Source organism: Ammospiza nelsoni, chromosome 16 (genome assembly GCF_027579445.1).
Source record: "Ammospiza nelsoni isolate bAmmNel1 chromosome 16, bAmmNel1.pri, whole genome shotgun sequence".
NCBI classification, from domain to species: Eukaryota; Metazoa; Chordata; class Aves; order Passeriformes; family Passerellidae; genus Ammospiza; species Ammospiza nelsoni.
Genome location: NC_080648.1, coordinates 2,308,526 through 2,326,465, shown reverse-complemented (window position 1 = coordinate 2,326,465; position 17,940 = coordinate 2,308,526). Strand labels below are relative to the sequence as shown.

General features: G+C 58.6%; 3 protein-coding genes across 4 annotated transcripts; 2 read left to right on the top strand and 1 right to left on the bottom strand.

The window, feature by feature from the left end:
• The first annotated feature begins 202 nt into the window (after positions 1-202).
• Positions 203-1,588, top strand: MZB1 (marginal zone B and B1 cell specific protein). Its single transcript, XM_059483503.1, has 4 exons — positions 203-462; positions 718-824; positions 1,000-1,104; positions 1,180-1,588. Exons 1-4 carry the CDS (start codon positions 271-273, stop codon positions 1,352-1,354), a joined length of 579 nt encoding a protein of 192 aa, XP_059339486.1. The 5' UTR covers positions 203-270; the 3' UTR covers positions 1,355-1,588.
• SLC23A1 (solute carrier family 23 member 1) lies at positions 1,580-7,006 on the top strand. The gene is given in 17 exon segments (XM_059483502.1): positions 1,580-1,649; positions 1,652-1,706; positions 1,708-1,777; positions 2,250-2,321; positions 2,511-2,612; positions 2,701-2,858; positions 2,933-3,021; positions 3,098-3,165; positions 3,793-3,974; positions 4,555-4,675; positions 4,776-4,932; positions 5,089-5,236; positions 5,356-5,461; positions 5,538-5,667; positions 5,828-5,971; positions 6,094-6,189; positions 6,300-7,006. Coding segments are annotated over 17 exon segments (2,004 nt in total). The 5' UTR covers positions 1,580-1,582; the 3' UTR covers positions 6,539-7,006.
• A 1,809-nt stretch (positions 7,007-8,815) lies between these two features.
• PAIP2 (poly(A) binding protein interacting protein 2) lies at positions 8,816-17,104 on the bottom strand. 2 transcript variants are annotated; one of them, XM_059483558.1, is made up of 4 exons: positions 16,974-17,104; positions 13,469-13,634; positions 11,150-11,329; positions 8,816-9,946 (listed from the first exon to the last, which is right to left on the bottom strand). In XM_059483558.1, the coding sequence occupies exons 2-4, from the start codon at positions 13,604-13,606 to the stop codon at positions 9,881-9,883; spliced, it is 384 nt and encodes a 127-aa protein (XP_059339541.1). In that variant the 5' UTR covers positions 13,607-13,634; positions 16,974-17,104; the 3' UTR covers positions 8,816-9,880. The 2 variants fall into 2 exon arrangements, with proteins under 2 accessions (XP_059339541.1, XP_059339542.1); XM_059483559.1 differs by having other exon boundaries at positions 13,469-13,628; positions 16,974-17,041.
• Between the last annotated feature and the right edge of the window lie 836 nt (positions 17,105-17,940).

Genomic DNA, 17,940 nt, shown 5'->3' with positions numbered 1-17,940 from the left:
GCACGCCCTGCACATCTCCCCATTCGTGCTGCGATGCCCGGGTCGGACGGGCCGCCCCAGCCGGATGCAGGTGTGCGCTGCCCGCGCCTCGGCGCCGCTCGCCGGTCCCGGGGGGTTTGTAGCCCGCCCCGGGGGGTTTATAGCCCGCCCCACGGTTTATAACCCGCCCCGGCGGTTCACAGCCCGCCCCGGGGGTTTATAGCCCGGTTTGCAGCCCGGCCGGGGGGTTTGTAGCCACCCCACGCCTCCGCCCCGCACTCTCGGAGCAGGATGCGGGCGCCGCTGGCAGCGTGGCTGGTGCTGACCCTGCTGGGGGGGACAGGGGCCGAGGACACGTGCGGGGACCCCCCTGCAGTCCTGTCCCGCTCCGTCCCCGCGCCCCAGCTGAGCCCCGAGGAGCGGCTCTCGCCCCACATGCCCGAATCGCTGCGCTGTGACGCCTGCCACGCCATCGCCTTCCAGGTTGGGAGCGGGGACACGGCGCCCCAAAAGCGGCAGTGAGAACCCTTGTGGGGAGGCTTCAGCCTGGGGAGATGCTGCTGCTCCTCATCGGCGCCTTAAAGAAGCCTTTTGGGCTCTTCATGGACCCTCTGACCCAGATGTGCTTCCACTGCTGGGGCCGCACAGACGGGGGTGCAGAGCCCAGCCCCGCTGGGGACCGGGGTCACGGACAGGCTGCCACCCCCAGTGCCCCGATTCTGCCTTTTCTCACCCCAGATTGAGGAGCAACTGCGCAAGGCAGAAGGGAAGGTGGGCAAGAAGGCTCTGAAGGAGTCGGACTACATAGAGGTGCTGGAGAGGAGCTGCTCGCAGGACTGGGAGAGGTGAGCAGGGTGTCCCCGGATGGGGGTGTCCCTGGGATCAGGGTGATCCCGGCTACGGGCGAGTCCGCAGGGGTCAGAATGTCCCTGAGGATGGCGGTGTCTCAAGGATCTGGTGTCCCCAGGGACAGGGGTGTCCCCAGCGACCACTTTGCCTCTAACCCCCCTCTCCCCGCAGTTACGGGGTGCTGGAGCTGGACGGGCAGAAGCGGCTGTCGGGGCCGGGGCTGCCGAGCCAGCAGTCCCTGAGCGTGCTGGTGTCGGGGGGACCGTGGCCGGGCAGGTGAGCGGGGGTTCGGCGGTGCAGGGGGGCCGGGCCGGGTCCCCTCTATCCCGGTGACCCCGCGGCTCCTCGCAGGCTCTCCAAGCTGTGCCTCGGCTACGTGGGCGAGCGGGGCGAGGCGCAGATTTACAGCGCGCACCGGCGGGGCCCGGCCGCGCTGCGGCAGCTGCTGTGCCACGGCGACAAGGGACCGTGCGCCGGCCGCAAGGAGCGCCCGGAGCCCCGCAAGGCGCCGCAGAACGAGCTGTAGCCCGCCGTGGTTAATGCTTAATGCCCCGGCGACCTTCGGAGCCGACTTCGTCCCCAGCGGGAGCCGACACGTGCCGGGGTGGGCGCCTCGCCGCTGTCGCCTGTCACCGATGTCGCCGCTGTCGCTCGGTGTCCGCTCGGGCGAGCGGGGAATTACTGTGTAACCCACGGGCTCTAATGTTTCACCGGGCGCTGCTCCGGGCGGGGGCAGCCCCAATTAAAGGAGTTAATGGCTGATCCGTGCCGGGGCTGCGTTCGCCGCTTTCACAACCCCCAGCCAATGGCCGCCCTCCCCCCGCCACCGCCACCGCCCGGCCGGGGACTAAAGTCCTTCCCACGGCCATAAAACCCCCCGAGCAGCGACAGCGCCGCCGGGAAGCGTCCGAGGATGGGGACCCGCTCGGGAGACCTGGCTCAGCCCCAGGTGAATGCAGGCGCCGTCCCTGTCCCCATCCCCATCCCTTCCTCGGTGTCATCCCAGGGCGGTGGGGAGGGAGGTGGTGGCCGGGCACACCGAGCCAGCCACGGCCAGCTCAGGGTCAGGATGCCCTGCTGGGGCTGCCAAAGGCCAGGGGGAGCCTGGGGACTGCGGTGAATCGCGGGACCGAGGGGACACGCTGGAATGCTGCGGCTGGGACCGGCCGTGCCACCTTTCCCATCACCTGCAGGGGGGATCCCCCTCCAGACTTTCCAGGAACAAAATACAAGGCAGGGATCGGTGGGTTTGGGAGCCCAGACCCCTCCTGGAGGTCAGAGCGGGCACCGGGTGGGACTGACAGGAAACACGCTGGGCCATGGCCCGGTGTCACCCGCGTCCCTCAGAGCAGAGCCCAGCCCCTCCCCGAGGGACAGCCGGGTCCGCACTGACCCAGCTCCTCCCTCGTCCCCACTGCCAGAATGGGAACTTGGCTCTGGGCCCCGCGGGCTCCCCGCACGCCCCTGGGAAGGATCTGCCTGTGGCGGGCAGGGTGAGTACCGGGCACCCCGTGGGCAGCACCGCACCCCAAATCCATCTGTGACACACCTGCGGATGGAGCCCGGCCAGCCGGAACCCCTCCCCTCCCCGCGGGCACAGGGGCTCCCATGGGGCCGGGTGGGCTGCCCGTCCCTGCACGCAGCCCCAGGGTGAGACAGGCTGAGCTGTGCCCCCCCAGCAGGAGCCCGGGACGGGCACCAGGCCCCCCCAGCCGGAGGTGGACATGCTCTACAAGATCGAGGACGTGCCCCCCTGGTACCTCTGCATCCTGCTCGGCTTCCAGGTACAGCCTGGCAAGTGTCAGACCCCAAATCCCCGTTCCCCACGGTGTGGGGCACCCCCAGCCCTGCTGAGCCCCCCTCGCCCCCCAGCACTACCTGACGTGCTTCAGCGGCACCATCGCCGTGCCCTTCCTGCTGGCCGAGAGCCTGTGCGTGGGCAAGGACCAGCTCACCGTCAGCTACCTCATTGGCACCATCTTCACCTGCGTGGGCATCACCACCCTCATCCAGACCACCGTGGGCATCAGGTAGAGCCACGGCCCCACGGGCCCCGTGCCCAACCCCGGGCACAGGCACAGGATCCATCCCTCTGTCCCCGCAGGCTGCCGCTCTTCCAGGCCAGCGCCCTGGCCTTCCTCGTGCCCGCCAAGTCCATCCTGGCCCTGGACAAGTGGCGATGCCCACCTGAAGGTGAGGGCAGGGGGGTGCAGGGGGTGTCCGGCTGCTCCCCGACCCCCAGGACCACCTCACCGCCCTCCATCCCCAGAGGAGATCTACGGCAACTGGTCCCTGCCACTCAACACGTCGCACATCTGGCAGCCCCGCATGCGAGAGGTACAGCCTGCCATCACCCTGCCACCACCCTGCATCATCCTGCCATCACCCTGCCACCACCCTGCCACTACCCTGCATCATCCTGCCACCCCCTGCCACCAACCTGCCATAATCCTCCCTCAATCCTGGCACCAACCTGCCACAATCTTGCCACCATCCTGTCATCATCCTGCCATCATCCTGCCACAATCCTGCCACCATCCTGTCATCATCCTGCCATCATCCTGGCACACCCTGCCACCATCCTGCCACCATCCTGCCACCCCCTGCCACCATCCTGCCACCACTCTGCAGCATCCTGCCACAATCCTCCCTCAATCCTGGCACACCCTGCCACCACCCTGCCACCATCCTGCCACGACCTTGCCACCACCCTGTACCATCCTGCACCACCCTGCCACCCTCTGCCACCACCCTGCCACTATCCTGCCCCATCCTGCACCATCCTGCACCACCCTGCACCACCCTGCCACCACCCTGCCATGACCCTGCCACCACCCTGCCACCCTCTGCCACCACCCTGCAGCACCCTGCCACTCCCTGCCACCACCCTGCCATGATCCTACCACCACCCCGTGGCACCTTGACTCCCCAGACGGCTGCTGACACTCTCTCTGTGCCCTGCAGATCCAGGGGGCCATCATAGTGTCCAGCCTGGTGGAAGTGCTCATCGGGCTGCTGGGGCTCCCCGGGGCACTGCTCAGCTACATCGGGCCGCTGACCGTCACCCCCACCGTGTCCCTCATCGGACTCTCCGTGTTCCAGGCGGCCGGTGACCGGGCTGGCTCCCACTGGGGCATCTCTGTGCTGTATGGCATGGGGACACGGGGGACAAGGGGGACATGGGGACAGGAGGGCAGGGTTGTCCAACACAGAGCCAGGAGGATGTCAGGGGTGGGAGGTGATGCCTTGTGAAGGTTGCCCTAGAACAGAGGCTGGACAGAGTTAAAGAATAAAGCAGGGATTTATTAGGAGGCCTCAATGGATCCACCTTGGGCAGCACAAGAGCCCAACCAAGGCTGCACCCAAGATGAACCAAAATGGGCACAAAATGCACAACTGGTCACAGGAGTCTCTCACTTTGATCAGTTAGCATATTGGAGTTAATTGTCCATTTACAGCTCCAGCCCATGCAGTCCCATCCTGCTTGTTTATCTCTCCTCAGCCCACGTTGTTTCTGCTCTTGGGCCTGAGATTTGGATCACAACACAACAATTTGTCCTCGGTGCCCAGCTAGAGAAGGAATTGTTTTGTCTCCATGCTCTGTGCAGAGAGCTCATCATCCCCTAAAATGAAGCTCAGAATTACACACTAAAGCAGCACAGAATCTGAAAAATATAAAAGCTGAAACCTGAGGCATCAGAGGGATCCCATCTGTCTCTCCCCCAGGACCATCTTCCTGATTGTCCTGTTTGCCCAGTACCTGCGGCAGGTCGCCATCTGCCTGCCCGGCTACCGGCGGGGCCGCGGCTTTGTCCTGCTCCGCGTCCAGATCTTCAAGATGTTCCCGGTAGGGGCTGGCTGGGAGCATCCTGGGGCGGCCCCACATTGCCCCGTTTGCCCCAGGCGGGCTCGGGAGCGGTGCGGGAGGGTGCCGTGTGTGCCCGCAGATCATCCTGGCCATCATGCTGGTGTGGCTCATCTGCTACGTGCTGACCCGCACCGGAGTGTTCCCCAGCCGGCCCGACGAGTACGGCTACAAGGCCAGGACGGACGCGCGCGGGGAGATCCTGTCCGTGGCACCCTGGTTCCGTGTCCCCTACCCCTGTGAGTGCCCCGATACCCCTTTGCCCTGGGGATGTGGGGACCTGGTGCAGCATCACCGGGGCTGGGAAACACCCGGGGGGCCCAAATGGCGCCGGTGAGCACCGCCTGGGGGGTCCTGGGCTGTCCCCAGCCCTGAGATGCTCTGCCCCCGGGCAGGCCAGTGGGGGCTGCCCACGGTGACCTCCGCAGCCGTGCTGGGCATGTTCAGTGCCACGCTGGCGGGCATCATCGAGTCCATCGGGGACTACTACTCCTGTGCCCGGCTGGCAGGAGCACCGCCGCCCCCGGTGCACGCCATCAACAGGTACAGCCGGCTGCTCTCCCCTCCACGGCACCTCACTCGCACCGCAGCATCTCTGGACACCGGTCAGGGAGGCTGCAGGACAGTGGGATGGGCACCAGCCCCGCCGTGTTGTTCCGCAGGGGCATTTTCACCGAGGGCATCTCCTGCATCATCGCGGGGCTCTTGGGAACCGGCAATGGCTCCACGTCCTCCAGCCCCAACATCGGCGTCCTGGGCATCACCAAGGTAGCGGGGCCGGGGCGGGTCCCGGCTGGGCCGGGGGGCGCAGGCACCGTCACCGGCTGCCGCTGTCCGTGTGCAGGTGGGGAGCAGGAGGGTGATCCAATACGGCGCCGGGATCATGCTCCTGCTGGGCACCATCGGCAAATTCACGGCGCTCTTCGCCTCCCTGCCCGACCCCGTGCTCGGCGGGATGTTCTGCACCTTGTTCGGTAACTGAATGCCCCAAACGCAGCCCTGGGCCTGGTCCCCGCAGCCCCGGGGGCTGGTGAGCCCGAGGGCGGGGATGGGGGGAACGGGGGCCCCTCGCACCCACTCGCGGCTGGGCCAGCCCCGGCTCCGCCGCCTGCATCGCCGCATCTCTGCCGGCAGGAATGATCACGGCCGTCGGCCTCTCCAACCTGCAGTTCGTCGACATGAACTCCTCCCGAAACCTCTTCGTGCTGGGCTTTGCCATGTTTTTCGGGCTGGTGCTGCCGAACTACCTGGATTCCCACCCCGGGGCCATTAACACAGGTACGGCCCCACGGAGAGCCGCGGTTTGGGCAGTTTGGGGAGACAGGAGCGCAGATCTGCCGGGGAGCAGCGGGGAAATCCGACTCCTCACAGCATCCCGGCCCCGTCCCACGCTGTCGCAGGTGTCCCCGAGCTAGACCAGATCCTGACGGTGCTGCTGACCACGGAGATGTTCGTTGGGGGCACTCTTGCCTTCATCCTGGACAACACCATCCCGGGTAACGGGGCACACGGGCGGGCAGGGGCAGCGGGGCTGGGGCAGGTTCCTGTCGGTTTAGAGCTGCCAGGGGGGATGGCGGGGCCGGGGGTGACACCGGACACCCCGCAGGGACCCAGGAGGAACGAGGGCTGGTGCAGTGGAAGGCAGGAGCGCACTCGGACAGCTCGAGCAGCGCCAGCCTGAGGAGCTACGACTTCCCCTTCGGCATGGGCGCGGTGCGGAGCAGCCGCTGGCTCCGGAACGTGCCCATCTGCCCGGTGTTCACCGGGTTCCGGGCCCGGCCGGGCGGCAGCGGCTCGGTGGCCGCAGAGGGCCCGGACGGGGGCTCGGTGTGCACCAAGGTTTGAGCCAGGGGCGCTCAGGTCCTGCCCCAGCGCCGGAGGAGCCGAGCCGAGCTCCCGGGGGGCTCTCGGGGTTCGGCAGCGCCCACCAAGGGCACAGCCAAGGCTGCTCGGCTTGAACGCGGGGCTGGGGAAACACAACGCTGCTCCTGGGGACCCCCCGAGCTCCGGGGCACAGCCTGGGCACCGCCACCCCGTGCCAGGCTCCACACGAAGCTTTCCTGGCTGAGACTCGTGCAGCGCTCGCTGGAGCCCCTCAGCCACACCGGAGCCGGCCAGAGCCCCGGAGCCACCGACTCCCACCCGGGGCCATCGATTCCCACCCGGGGCCGCGGATTTTCACCGCGCTGTGCCCTCGGCTCCGGCACGGTGAGCCAGCAGCTGGCACGGACTCTGCGTGGGGCAGGGTCCAGACCAGCCTTAGGATGCCTAACTTAAGATGTCGCATTAAATAAGATAATATATTCAAGTGCACGTGCGCCACCAGTGTCTGTGCTGCCTCCTGCGCCGTTCCCTCGCCCTTTGTGTACCTTTGATCCTGCTCCTCCTGGGCTGCCAGGCACTCAGACACCCTGGAGTTCTTCCAGATGGGCTCTGCCTGAACCCGGGGCTGTGGGAGAGGCAGCTCAGCACAAACCCTTCCTGGCCCGGGAGCTCTGGAGCGCTGGCCCTGTCCTGGCCGTGCTGGTGACACTGCCCCAATGCCCCAGGCTGCTCTCAGCTGCAGCCACGGAGGTGGCTGACCCACACCACAGCGGGGTCAGGCCAGTCCTTGGCCTGGATTTAGCACCAAAGTTGAGCTGAGGCAACATTGCGCAACCTGTCACAGCCCGGGGTGGCACTGTCACATACTCACTCCCAAGCCTGAGCAGGGAGAGAAGTGAGAAAATCTGTTAAAAGTGAAGTTGAGGGAAAAAAACCACCCCAAGTTAAAATAACCCCCAAGGGATGCAATACAATCACTCCCCACCTCCCAGAGCACCAGCCAGGCTCTGAGCCCCTCTTTGGCTGCTGTCCTGGAGCTGAGCAGAGTGTGACAGTGTGTGACACTGCTCTGGCCAGTGGGATCCCCTCCCATGTCCTTGTCCCCACCCGCTGGGGCAGGAGCAGGACTAAGAGGGAGTCTGGGGGCAGGGCCAGCACTGCTGTGCCAGGTCTGGGTGCCACCCCTCTGCTGCAGTCACACCCCAAACCCAGCATCACAGGGCAGCTCCTCCCCAGTGAACATCCCAGTGCTACGGGACACAGCAGAGGCATAAACCCAGCTCCAGCAGAGCAGCCACGGCAGTCAGGGCAGCCTGGCTGCTCCACGTCCTGGCTCCTGGCTGCTGCACTCAGCTGCCACCACCCCGAGGTGACAGTGGCCAGGCCAATGCTCGTGGACAAACTGCAGCCACGCAGGACTCGCTGTGGAACTCCCACTGCAGATAGAAACCAGCTGTGTGTTATTTGCTGACCTTTTCCTTTAGGTGCTCGAGTCTAAACTCTCCCAGGTCAGTGGAAATCCTGGAGACATTTTGCCAGCTCTGTGTGTTGGAAGGGAAGGCAGTGCCCAGCACGGAGCCGGGGTAGCTCCATGACCGTTCTGCAGAGCAGAGCAGAGCAGAGCAGAGCAGAGCAGAGCAGAGCGGAGCAGAGCAGAAGGGTTGGTGCACCTTCCCCAGCAGGGAGAGGCTCTCCTGACACAGGGCAGCACCTGTGGGAAGGCCCCGCCTCACCCTGCCCGTCCTGCAAAGCTGCAGCTCAGCTGGGCCTCACTTTAATCCAAGCTTAAAAAGGAGATACAGCGAGGCTGGGCTGTCCTGAGCAGGCTCTGGGCTTGATCCTTGTGGGTCCAACTCAGGGTGTTCCATGAAACAAGACTGGATGGGGCTGCAGAAGCTGTTGGGCCAGCACTCGACTCCAGCTCTGGGGCTCCAGTGCCAGGCACCAGCAGCAGCTTCTGAGAGCCCTCAGCTGCTCCCGGGGCTGCCAGCAGGGCCAGCCTGGGAACAGCCACAGGGAAAATGATGGGAGAGCATGGAGAGGGAGAGGAACAAATCCCATCCCTGGAAGCATCCAAGGCCAGGCTGGACAGGGCTTGGAGCAGCCTGGAACAGTGGAAGGCATCCCTGCCCATGGAACTGGGTCTCTCCAGTCTCTTCCAACCCAGAGCAGTCTGTGATTCCATGAAGAGTCCAGCTCCAACCACGATCCTGGGGGTTCCACAGTGCCAGCCCTGTCCTCCACACGCTGCCAAGTGAGTTCCCGTGCCAGATGCCCAGTTATGAGACAGCCACCACATCAGTTCTACTATTATTTATTTTTTTAAATATTTTTGAAAAAATATAATTTTTTTACAATATTTTCAACTTAAACACTATTCACACTGAACACGTATGGCAGCTTAACCTACCCAAATATGAAGTTTAAGAAGCCAAAACTGTTCTAGCTTTATTAAAAGAAAAAAAAAAACCAACAACCAAAAAACAAAACAAAACAAAAAAAACCCAAAAAGTCGTTGTGCTGTAGACTATTGTGTAGTGATGATTAAACAAAGCAAGGGAAAAGCACCACTCAAATCACTAATGCTGGGGTTTGCCTGGTTAAATCCAGCTGTGGGGAGTTGGATGCTAAGGGTTCCATAGGCAGTGCTGTGTGGGATGCCTGTTCTTGGCAGGAACTGTGATGGATCTCACACCTCCCTGAACAGCACGGGAAGGGAAGGGAAGGTTTCTAACATGATCACACACTGCAAAGGACAGGGAACTGCTTCCTCCCAAATGCCTGGATGTTAGTTCAGGAGCTGAGATCTACGACTCTGCACAGGTCTGTGAGATTTGGGGTAAGCTCACGCTGCTTCCCAGGATCACGATGTTTTGTAAGGGGGGAAATTAACATTAGTAACAACACTGATACCTCAAAGGAAAGTTAGCTAATTTGCATAACAATCAGATCTCCTCACTTTCACTTGGAAGTTAAGGCATTATCAGGTGCAAGCTAGCACCAGTTAACACATCTTTAGTTAAAAACAGACCATTCACCGCAAATTCCAAGTCCTGTTTAAAAAGTCAGAGTCTGCAGAAGGTTTTATTAACGTGGTACTTTGTCTCAACTTGACTGGTGCTTCTTACCTCACTGCCTCCTTCGCACAGAGCCAGGGCCCAATTATGTTTCCATTAAACTTTTGACAGATTTACTTAATAACAGTCTCAGCACTTTTATTGAGCATGCAAGACTAACAAAACTTTGGCAATGCATAAGTGTAACACAGTGACAAGAAGAGAGAGCTTTTACAATTAAATCTTCTAATACTGGCTTCACAGTGTGGAAATTGTGCTACATCCACCAAAAGAGGGCCCAGTCTACTCAAATGTTTAAGTACTTCACCCCAGGAACAAACTCCTTTGCGTTTGGATTCAGATTACTCTTGACCTGAGGAAGGGAAGAACAGAAATCAGGGTGAATTGTTATTTTCAGCTTCCATTTTCAAGCTGAAGGCAATCAGAGGCAAAGGTTTATGGATTTAGAGGAACAATCAGGTATACAATAGGCTTCTTACACTTAGCAGCAGTCTATAATCCCCAGAAAAGCCCATTCCTCTCCCTGAGTGCTACTCCCTGAGTTGTCCAACCTTCCTTAGCTCCACCTGAAGTTTCAGCTGGATGAGGGCTCAGGGAATAAGCAGCAAACCACAGGCATGCACCAAACACAGCAGCTTCCTCCTCATGCTGAAATAGCCTTTTCTCAAGTTGAGCTGTTAAAACGTGCCATGAGCTTTTTAAATTTTGCTTATTTAAGCAAGAGGTGACTTGTTCCAGGAACTTCAGCCACTTCTGGGAATTTCATGTGTATAAGCACTGTATTGATTTTTTACATGTCTCTGTCTGTGGCTCCCCTGTCCTGCCCCCTGGCAAGCTGCTGCTGCTGCTCCATGTCCTGCAGTTCAAGGTGGGCACCAGCACCTTCAAAAGGAGTTCTTTATCACAAAGAAATGAAGGATTAGGCTTTTCTGATCCTCACTGAGGCTGAAACTGCTGCCTGCAGCTGCTTCAGCTTGGGAAAGTCATGGTCTGCATCTGAATCTCAGAGCAGTTGTGTGACAGGATCATGTGGGGTCTGTGCTCTGTTAGAGCAACTGTGGATTCTGTGAGGGAAAAGAAGCACATGCTGCCCTTTCCTTTGGGCTGAGCTCTGCACAGAAGTCAGACAGCAAAAAGAGGGAAACAGTTACAGTTTGGCTGCTTTCCCCTTCCCTAGAATTGTTCCAGGGATCTGCTGTGGCTCTCCCAGTCCCAACCAGACCCTGGGACAGGGCCCAGACCAGCCCAACGTGTCAGTGCTGGCAGATGCCCAGTGACCCTTTCCCAGCCCTGGCTCCACTCAGTGCCCTTCTTTCATAACCTCCCACCCACTCCTGGAGTTGTGCCATGGGAAAGGCTCCACGTGGGTATGAAGAAAGCCACCAAACAGGTCACATCCCATGGAGACACCTCCTTCCCACCTACTCTGCACAGCCAGGCAGGGTTTAGCAGGCTCCTTTCTGCTGGAAGGACTTTCTCCTGCCATAAGCAGCAATAAGCCCCAGCCTTGCACAAAGACTTGAGCTCTAGAAACAGAATGAGAAGCTGAGCTTACCACCAGATCCTCCAGCGATGAGCTGTCACTGATAACAAGGTCATTGAACTGGTCCTGGATTTGATCCATTGTTTGTGGGAGATCACGGGCTGGAATAAACCACTCATGCTCCTCCTCCTCTTCCAGCATCTCCTGGAAACAGCGCTCGATAAATTCTTCTTCCCACAACTCCTCTTCGATCTGTGCAACGAAAAGAAACTGTTTCAGCAACAGATCCATTCTGGGCTCCTGGGGGGCTCATTCCCAGGTGTGTGCACCCAGCTGACCTTCCCAGCTGTCAGCAGCACCCCAGCACCACATCCATGCAGCAAGGACATCAGTGCTTTGTGCAAGGGGTTGGGGCTGCAGCTGAAAGGGAGAGGCAGGAGAACCCCCCAGCCCCAGCTGTTTGGTTTGTAGCTTGTTATGACCTGAAGGAGAAGGAAAATGTAGGTCCCAAGCAAAGATTTCAGCTGTACCAACTGGTCTGGACTGAGCTCGCTGCAAGTATGAGGAAGGGAGCTGTGCCAAGACACAGAGCCAGGAAACACTCCCCAGGAAAGTGTCCTGCGGGACTCCTGGGGAAAAAATAACCCCTGCCTGTCACCTGGAACAAGCAGCCTCTGCTGGCTGCCAGCGTGTGCTCACCCACTGTACTCTCCTGGGGAACCCCACCTGATGCCAGCAGCTGGGAGGAATGCAGCCCTGCTGTCCTGGGAGCAGCACAAACCAAGCCAGGCAGAACTGGCACTGCAGAGATTAAAGCAGTTTTCCCTGGTTGTTCAGTAAAGGAGATTTGGAGCGAGATCATCCTACAAACTTTCCATGTCCTGAATCAGAGTGTGTGAGAGGAAAGCAGGGAAACAGAAGCTGGTGTGAAGGACTGGCCCAGACACAAGGGAATGGAAAATTGATTCAGGACAGATTTAGAAGTTCACTCAGTGGAAGCTCGAACAAGTTTTCCCATCTACCCTTTGCTCTGAAATCAAACACCTCCTCAGTCCTGGAGTGGAAATTCAGTTACCACAAACACCAAATCAAAAACATTAACACCAGATTATCAGGAGTGCTGTGCAATCTGGGTCCTTGCCCTTGGGGCAAACACACCCACGAGCTCACCTGGTGCTCTGGGGAACGGGGACTCATCCTCACATGCTCAGAGGCACCGCCCAGGCACTGCCGAGGCACTGAGGGCTGACTTAGTGATTCCCCAGAGCAGCACTCCCTCCAGGAGGCACTGCCTCCCTCCTGCTGGGGGCACATGGTCACAGGCTCCTGTTACACAGGGCTTGCCCAGCTCCAGGGGCTTGGTTACAGGCCTGTACCCCTACAGGCGCCTCCATGGCAGCTCCAGCAGCGCTAAATAACATTTAATTCCCTAAATGCTGGAAATTAGGACTGCCTGTTTTTATTTTCCAGCTCCAGTTTAACTTGCTCAGGCTCCCAGAGGGCTGTGTCTGCAGCAGCAGGTGACCAGGCTGTCCCAACTGTGTCTGAGCATGACCCTTCTCCCCTCTGACTCCCACCTTTCCTCTGCTCTGACAATGGAATCTGTGCCTGAAAAATCATGGCACAGCTGAGCTCCTTTCCAGAGAACTACACCCCCTGTATACCAACTGTGGGATAGTTCCCAGGGGGAAAAAGCCACCAAACAGGAAACAATGCACAAGAGAAGAGAGGTTTTGTGAGCAAACCTGGCTCTGAGGGAGCTCAGAGCTGCTGGCACCCTGAGGATCCTGTGCTGGTAACTCAACACCTTGCACAGGCAGCAGCTATGGAGGGCACAGAGCAAGCTGGGAATGGGAAAGGGGTGTGGAAAGAGGTGGGCTGTCCCCAGTCTCCAGAGCAGGAGAGAAAAGGGTGACAGAGGCAAGGTGGCAGAGGGAGGTAAGGCTTCCTTCCCACGGGATGGTGAAGGGAGCTGTAAGACTCAAGTATTAAAATGAGCAGCTGTCACCAGCACCCTGAGGAGCAGCAGGGCTGTTCCCAAGGCAGGTGTGCACCTGGAATTCCCCAGCTCAGCACTGGGGCACTCAGCACGTCCACACACGAACGCCTCCCGGGCCAGCCCTTGCCAAGTGCCACGTACTTCTGTCAGCTCTCTGCTCTCCCCTCCCTCCTGCAGAAGCAGGGAATTAATTAATGGATGCATTAGAATGTGCTGCACTTCCTGTATTTTCCACCAGGACTGCAGAAGATCGGCAAGGGAGAGCTGTTTGTTCCCCAGGATCACTCCAGAGAGCCCATCTGAAGGAGGGTCAGTGGTGGACCCCAGCTCTGTCCCTTCAGCTGGGAAGGGACAAAGGACAGAGGGGCCATGCAAAGCAGGGAGTTACTTGCCTGCCTGTTGAACTCCTCCTCGTTCTCCATCCACATGTACTCAGCAAAGGGGTTGTCATCCTCGTGGGAGTGCCCGTTGATGATCACATCCTCGCTGATGATGCTGGGGCTGGTACTGCTGCGACTCGGGTCCTTCATGGCTGCCACTCGGATCCCAAACCTGCAACTGAGGAGAGCACCATCAAACACCTGCAGGCTCCTCATTCCCTGCTGCACCAGCCCAGCCCAAGGGAGCAGAGGCTGCACCTGCATTCAGGGGCCCCAGGCAGCCTGGCCCTGACTGCAGCAGAGCTGTGAGATCACAGCAAGGAGCGGCATCGCAAGCTCCGTTCCCATTGTGTGCGGATTCCAGGCACAAATTAATTTCCCAAACTGAACCTCACCCAAGCCAAGCACCACAGCCAATGAAAAGTGACAGGAAAAAACAGTAGGAAACTTGCCAGTAGGAAAATATTTAAACACGCAAAAGGAGAATTTGTTTTCCAAAGCACTTCTAAGTGTTGTGTGTGATGGCACGAGCCAGGTTTCACAGCCCTTTCCTGCTGGGAAACCTTGCAGTGAGCAGAAACCACGAGGAACTGACCCTGCACAGGGCCACCTGGAAATCTGTGTGTTCTGAGGTGACACAACATTGCTGCCCTTCTGTGCCATGCCCAAACAAACAGATCAACACTGGAAAACCTCAGTATTTGTTGGATACTAACACTGGGAGTATCAATTTTCTCTAAACAGTACACAGAGTCAGGCAACGTCATAAAAAAAGACCTAAAAAAAACCTGACCAAAAAATCCATTACTCAAGTCAAATTTTAATGTTTTTCTCATGTTAAAATTCGCAATGAAAGTTGCAGCAAAAGTGAAAATATTTTTATTTTACTAACAAAACTTAGTTGTCTGCATATCAAAGAGTGCCTTCTTCAGAGAGGAGGGTGTTAAAATGCAGCCTTGTTGTTATTAGAGTACAAGGGCTTATCACCCAGCACCTCACATTTTCTCTTTGCATTCCAGTTGGTTCTGTTATCTAGGGAATTAATGCAGGTTCAAAACTCTTGCTGATACCAGCTAAAAACCTGCCACATCTGAGTGACCAGTTAAGAAAAGCACAAAGCAGAAGGAACCTGCCTGCTTGCTGTGTTCCACGTTTCTCTATCAAAGGCAAACCCCAGCACAGAAGTCACTGCAGCTCCCTGGGAAGTGCCACAACTGGAGCAGATGCTTGTATTCCACTGGGTATTCCACCAGGGAAAACAGGTTCTTTTTGGTGTTCTTTCAACACAAACTTGCTGAGGATTACTGGCAGCATTTACATAAAACAGGAAAGGACGTTGTGTTTAACACCCAGATTCAAGCTTGAAATTGCTTTAAGCCACTTCAGCTGTTCCCAAACCAACACATGGAATGGAGTACAGGAAATAAAGCCTAAAAACCCCAAATTTCTTTCCCCCCCACTTTTGACTGTCATGTCTTTTCACCTTCTCTTTTATGGAGCTAGTCTTGACATAATTATTTTCCTGAAAGTAACTGCCTCAGCAGTGAGGAACTCAGGCAGCTTCTACACAAAGGTGACTGTACCCAGACAAGTCCAGAATGGTAAAAATAATTTAAAAACCAACCCAAACCCAACAAACCAACCCTACTTGTTTGTGTAAAAGCTTGGAAGGGTAATTTGTTGAATCACGGGCCAGCTTTCCCATTTCTGAAGCGTTCCCACCAGACAGGAGCTCCAGCTTTAGGAGGGAGGGAGGGAAGTGCAGCTTGGACCAAACCAGCTTTGTCCACCACTGCCCAAGGGTGATGGGGAGGATCTTCAAGGCTCATCTTCTCAGCCTGAACATTTAAAGTTTATCTGATGAAGCCCTCAGACCATTCATGCCTTTCCCACACTCACTTATCCTGCAGGAACTCTGAGGAAGCCCCAGGCTGGCTCCTCACTCACAGCACCCCTGATTTAATTTTCTGCAGCTTCCAACAGAACAAATAAACCTTCCCATTTCTCCACTTTGAGACACAGACCAGGTTTCTGTGCTCACGTGTGGGAACAAGCTCAGTCTTGTTCCACCAGTACTGGTACAACATTTTCAGTCAGGGAATTCTGAGGGCCAGAGCCAAATGCCACCTCAGTCTTGCAAAAAGTCCCAATCCAAGCAGGCTGCTGCAGGAAACAAGCCCCAGTGCCAGGCTACACTGCTGCTGGGAATAAAAATAACCCATTTTCCATCTGGGAGTAGGTGGGAAGCAGAGGAGCTCAAAGCTCCTCACTGTAGAAGAGGAAATGTAACACTGGCAGTGCTAAAGAACAGAAAACAGGGAGAATTCTGCCACGGTGACACACTGTGAGGTTCTGACCCAAGCTCCTCTGGGATTTTGGTGTGGAGTGGGGGTGGTGGAGCAAGCACACTGCAAGTGCATAAGGAAAGATATTAATAAAAAATAGTACTTGTATCTTAGGAATGAAGACAGAAGTAAAAAATCCTGTTACAACAGGCTTTCAGCTAACCCTGAGCTGTTTTCTGTATGCAGTGTGCAGCTTGTTACTCCAGAACATTACTAAGGCCCAGTAATTCACCCATTTCCCTGAATTTTGCTGCAGTTACAGCCATGAAGAGCCCTTGACCGACCATCATTAAAATTCAGAGCTTTGTGACTGAAGAGGCTGCATTTAAAACCCAGTCACGAAAGAAGATTATCCACTGCCTTCTCCGGAGGTGAGGTCAGGCCTAATTCCAAGCAGCAACCACAGCTCCTTACCCGCCACAGAAAAAAGAGAATTATTAAGTAAAAAAAAAAAATACAGTATTTGCTTTAGGCACCCAAAACTAACATGGTTTTAGTGGGAGCCGAAGATTAAAGGAAGGTGTTTTAGAGCAGCTGGGACAGAAGTCAGCAACTTGTTTATCAGCCGGTGATTGCCCCTGCGAGTCGGCAGCACCGGCCCAGCTCCTCCTTATCTATCGAGATTAGCACACGGCTCTTATCGAGGGAGCTGATTAAAACCGCCTAATAATTATACTCGCCCAATAAACAGATTTCTTAATCAAATCCACGCGGGACGCCAGCGCTATCTGATAGAAACGCCTGGGAGGCTGCGCTGGAGGTTACCGAACGCAGCCGCCTCCCCCGCGCGGGGCTCAGCCGGGGCTTGTGGGAGCAGCGCCCCGCCAGGGACGGGGCCCCTGGGCGGCTGGGCGGACCCGCTCCGGGGCCACGTTTCGGCAGCAGCGGGGCCGCGAGCCGGTGTTGTCGGTAGCCGGTGCCGGTAACCCCGCGCCCCGCGCTCGGCCCCGCGCGGGCGGTAACGCGGCAGGGCCGCCGCCCCCCGGCCCCGCTTTGTTCGGCACCAGCCGCCCCCGCAGGCCCCGGATGGCGCCGCAGACAATACCGAGGGGCGGCCCCGCCGCGGGGGGTGGAGGCCGCGGCCCGGCGCCGCCTCAGGGGAGGGGGCGGCGCCCTCGAGCCCCCGCGGCGGCGCCGGCGGTGCGTGCCCGGAGCCGTTCCCCGACTCTCACCTGCGGTGCGCAGAGGAGCCGCCGCTCCGCCGTGACCCGCCCGGACCCCACCGGACCCACCGGCCCCGCTCCGCTCCGCCCGGTCCGCGCTCGGCCCGGCCCGCCCCGCTCCGCCACACACCGCCGGACCTGACGTCACTTCCTCCAACGCCGGGCCCCCGCCGGCTCCGCCCCCCCTCCCCCGGAAGCGGCCGCGGCAGGCGCGCGGCAGGCAGCAGCATCGGCGGGGGGGCGGCGCGCTGCACACTGGGACATGTAGTCTTTTGCCCCACCCTCCTCCCGGCGCGCGGCATGCTGGGAGCTGTAGTCCCTCACGGCACCTGGCGGCCATTTCGCGTGGCGGCGCGGGGCACACCGGGAAGCGCAGTCCGGCGGGGCGGCCGCCATCTTGTGGCAGCGGCGGTGAGGGGGCGTGGGCCGAACACCCCCGGGACTCACGGAGGGATCCCCGAACGGCCCCGGGGCTCTCACAGGGGGTGCCAACACTCCCCGTTTCTGGGCACCCCCTGATGCTCCCCCAGCCTCCCTCGGGACAGCGGCTGACCCGGGAGGCGCAGACCCCTCGCCTCACTGAGGGAAGGGATAATGGAACACCGAGGAACAACACTGCTGCTCACAGCGGTGTTTCTGCCGGGCTCGTGTGTTTCACGGCGCTGAATCAGGAAAAGGGACATAACAGGCTCCTTTCGAGTACGTGCCGAGGCTTCAGCCCCAGTTACAAAATGGGTTCAGAAAGCCATTTTTATTCTCTTTTGTTTCTGCTCTCCCTTTTCCTCAGGGGAAGGTGGGAATGCCTCTCTGGCCCATTCACAGCCTCACAATTTGGAGCCACAAACCCTCCTTGAGCCGGCTGCCCCAGCTGGAGGTGCCCAAGTCTATGTTAGTTTATACTGATTTTACCAGCCACCATTACCAACTTGGTCCCAGGGCCCAAGGGTTTTCCCACACTCCATCCAACACTGCAAAA

Bases quoted from the DNA above. Each gene is read 5' to 3' on its own strand.
- MZB1 (XM_059483503.1), top strand. From the start codon at position 271: ATGCGGGCGCCGCTGGCAGCGTGGCTGGTGCTGACCCTGCTGGGGGGG. The intron at 463-717 runs GTTGGGAGCGGG...TTCTCACCCCAG, and splicing joins GCCACGCCATCGCCTTCCAG to ATTGAGGAGCAACTGCGCAA. The intron at 825-999 runs GTGAGCAGGGTG...CTCTCCCCGCAG, and splicing joins TGCTCGCAGGACTGGGAGAG to TTACGGGGTGCTGGAGCTGG.
- PAIP2 (XM_059483558.1), bottom strand. From the start codon at position 13,606: ATGAAGGACCCGAGTCGCAGCAGTACCAGCCCCAGCATCATCAGCGAG. The intron at 11,330-13,468 runs GCAAGTAACTCC...TTCGTTGCACAG, and splicing joins AGGAGGAGTTCAACAGGCAG to ATCGAAGAGGAGTTGTGGGA. The intron at 9,947-11,149 runs GTAAGCTCAGCT...TCCCTTCCTCAG, and splicing joins CATCGCTGGAGGATCTGGTG to GTCAAGAGTAATCTGAATCC.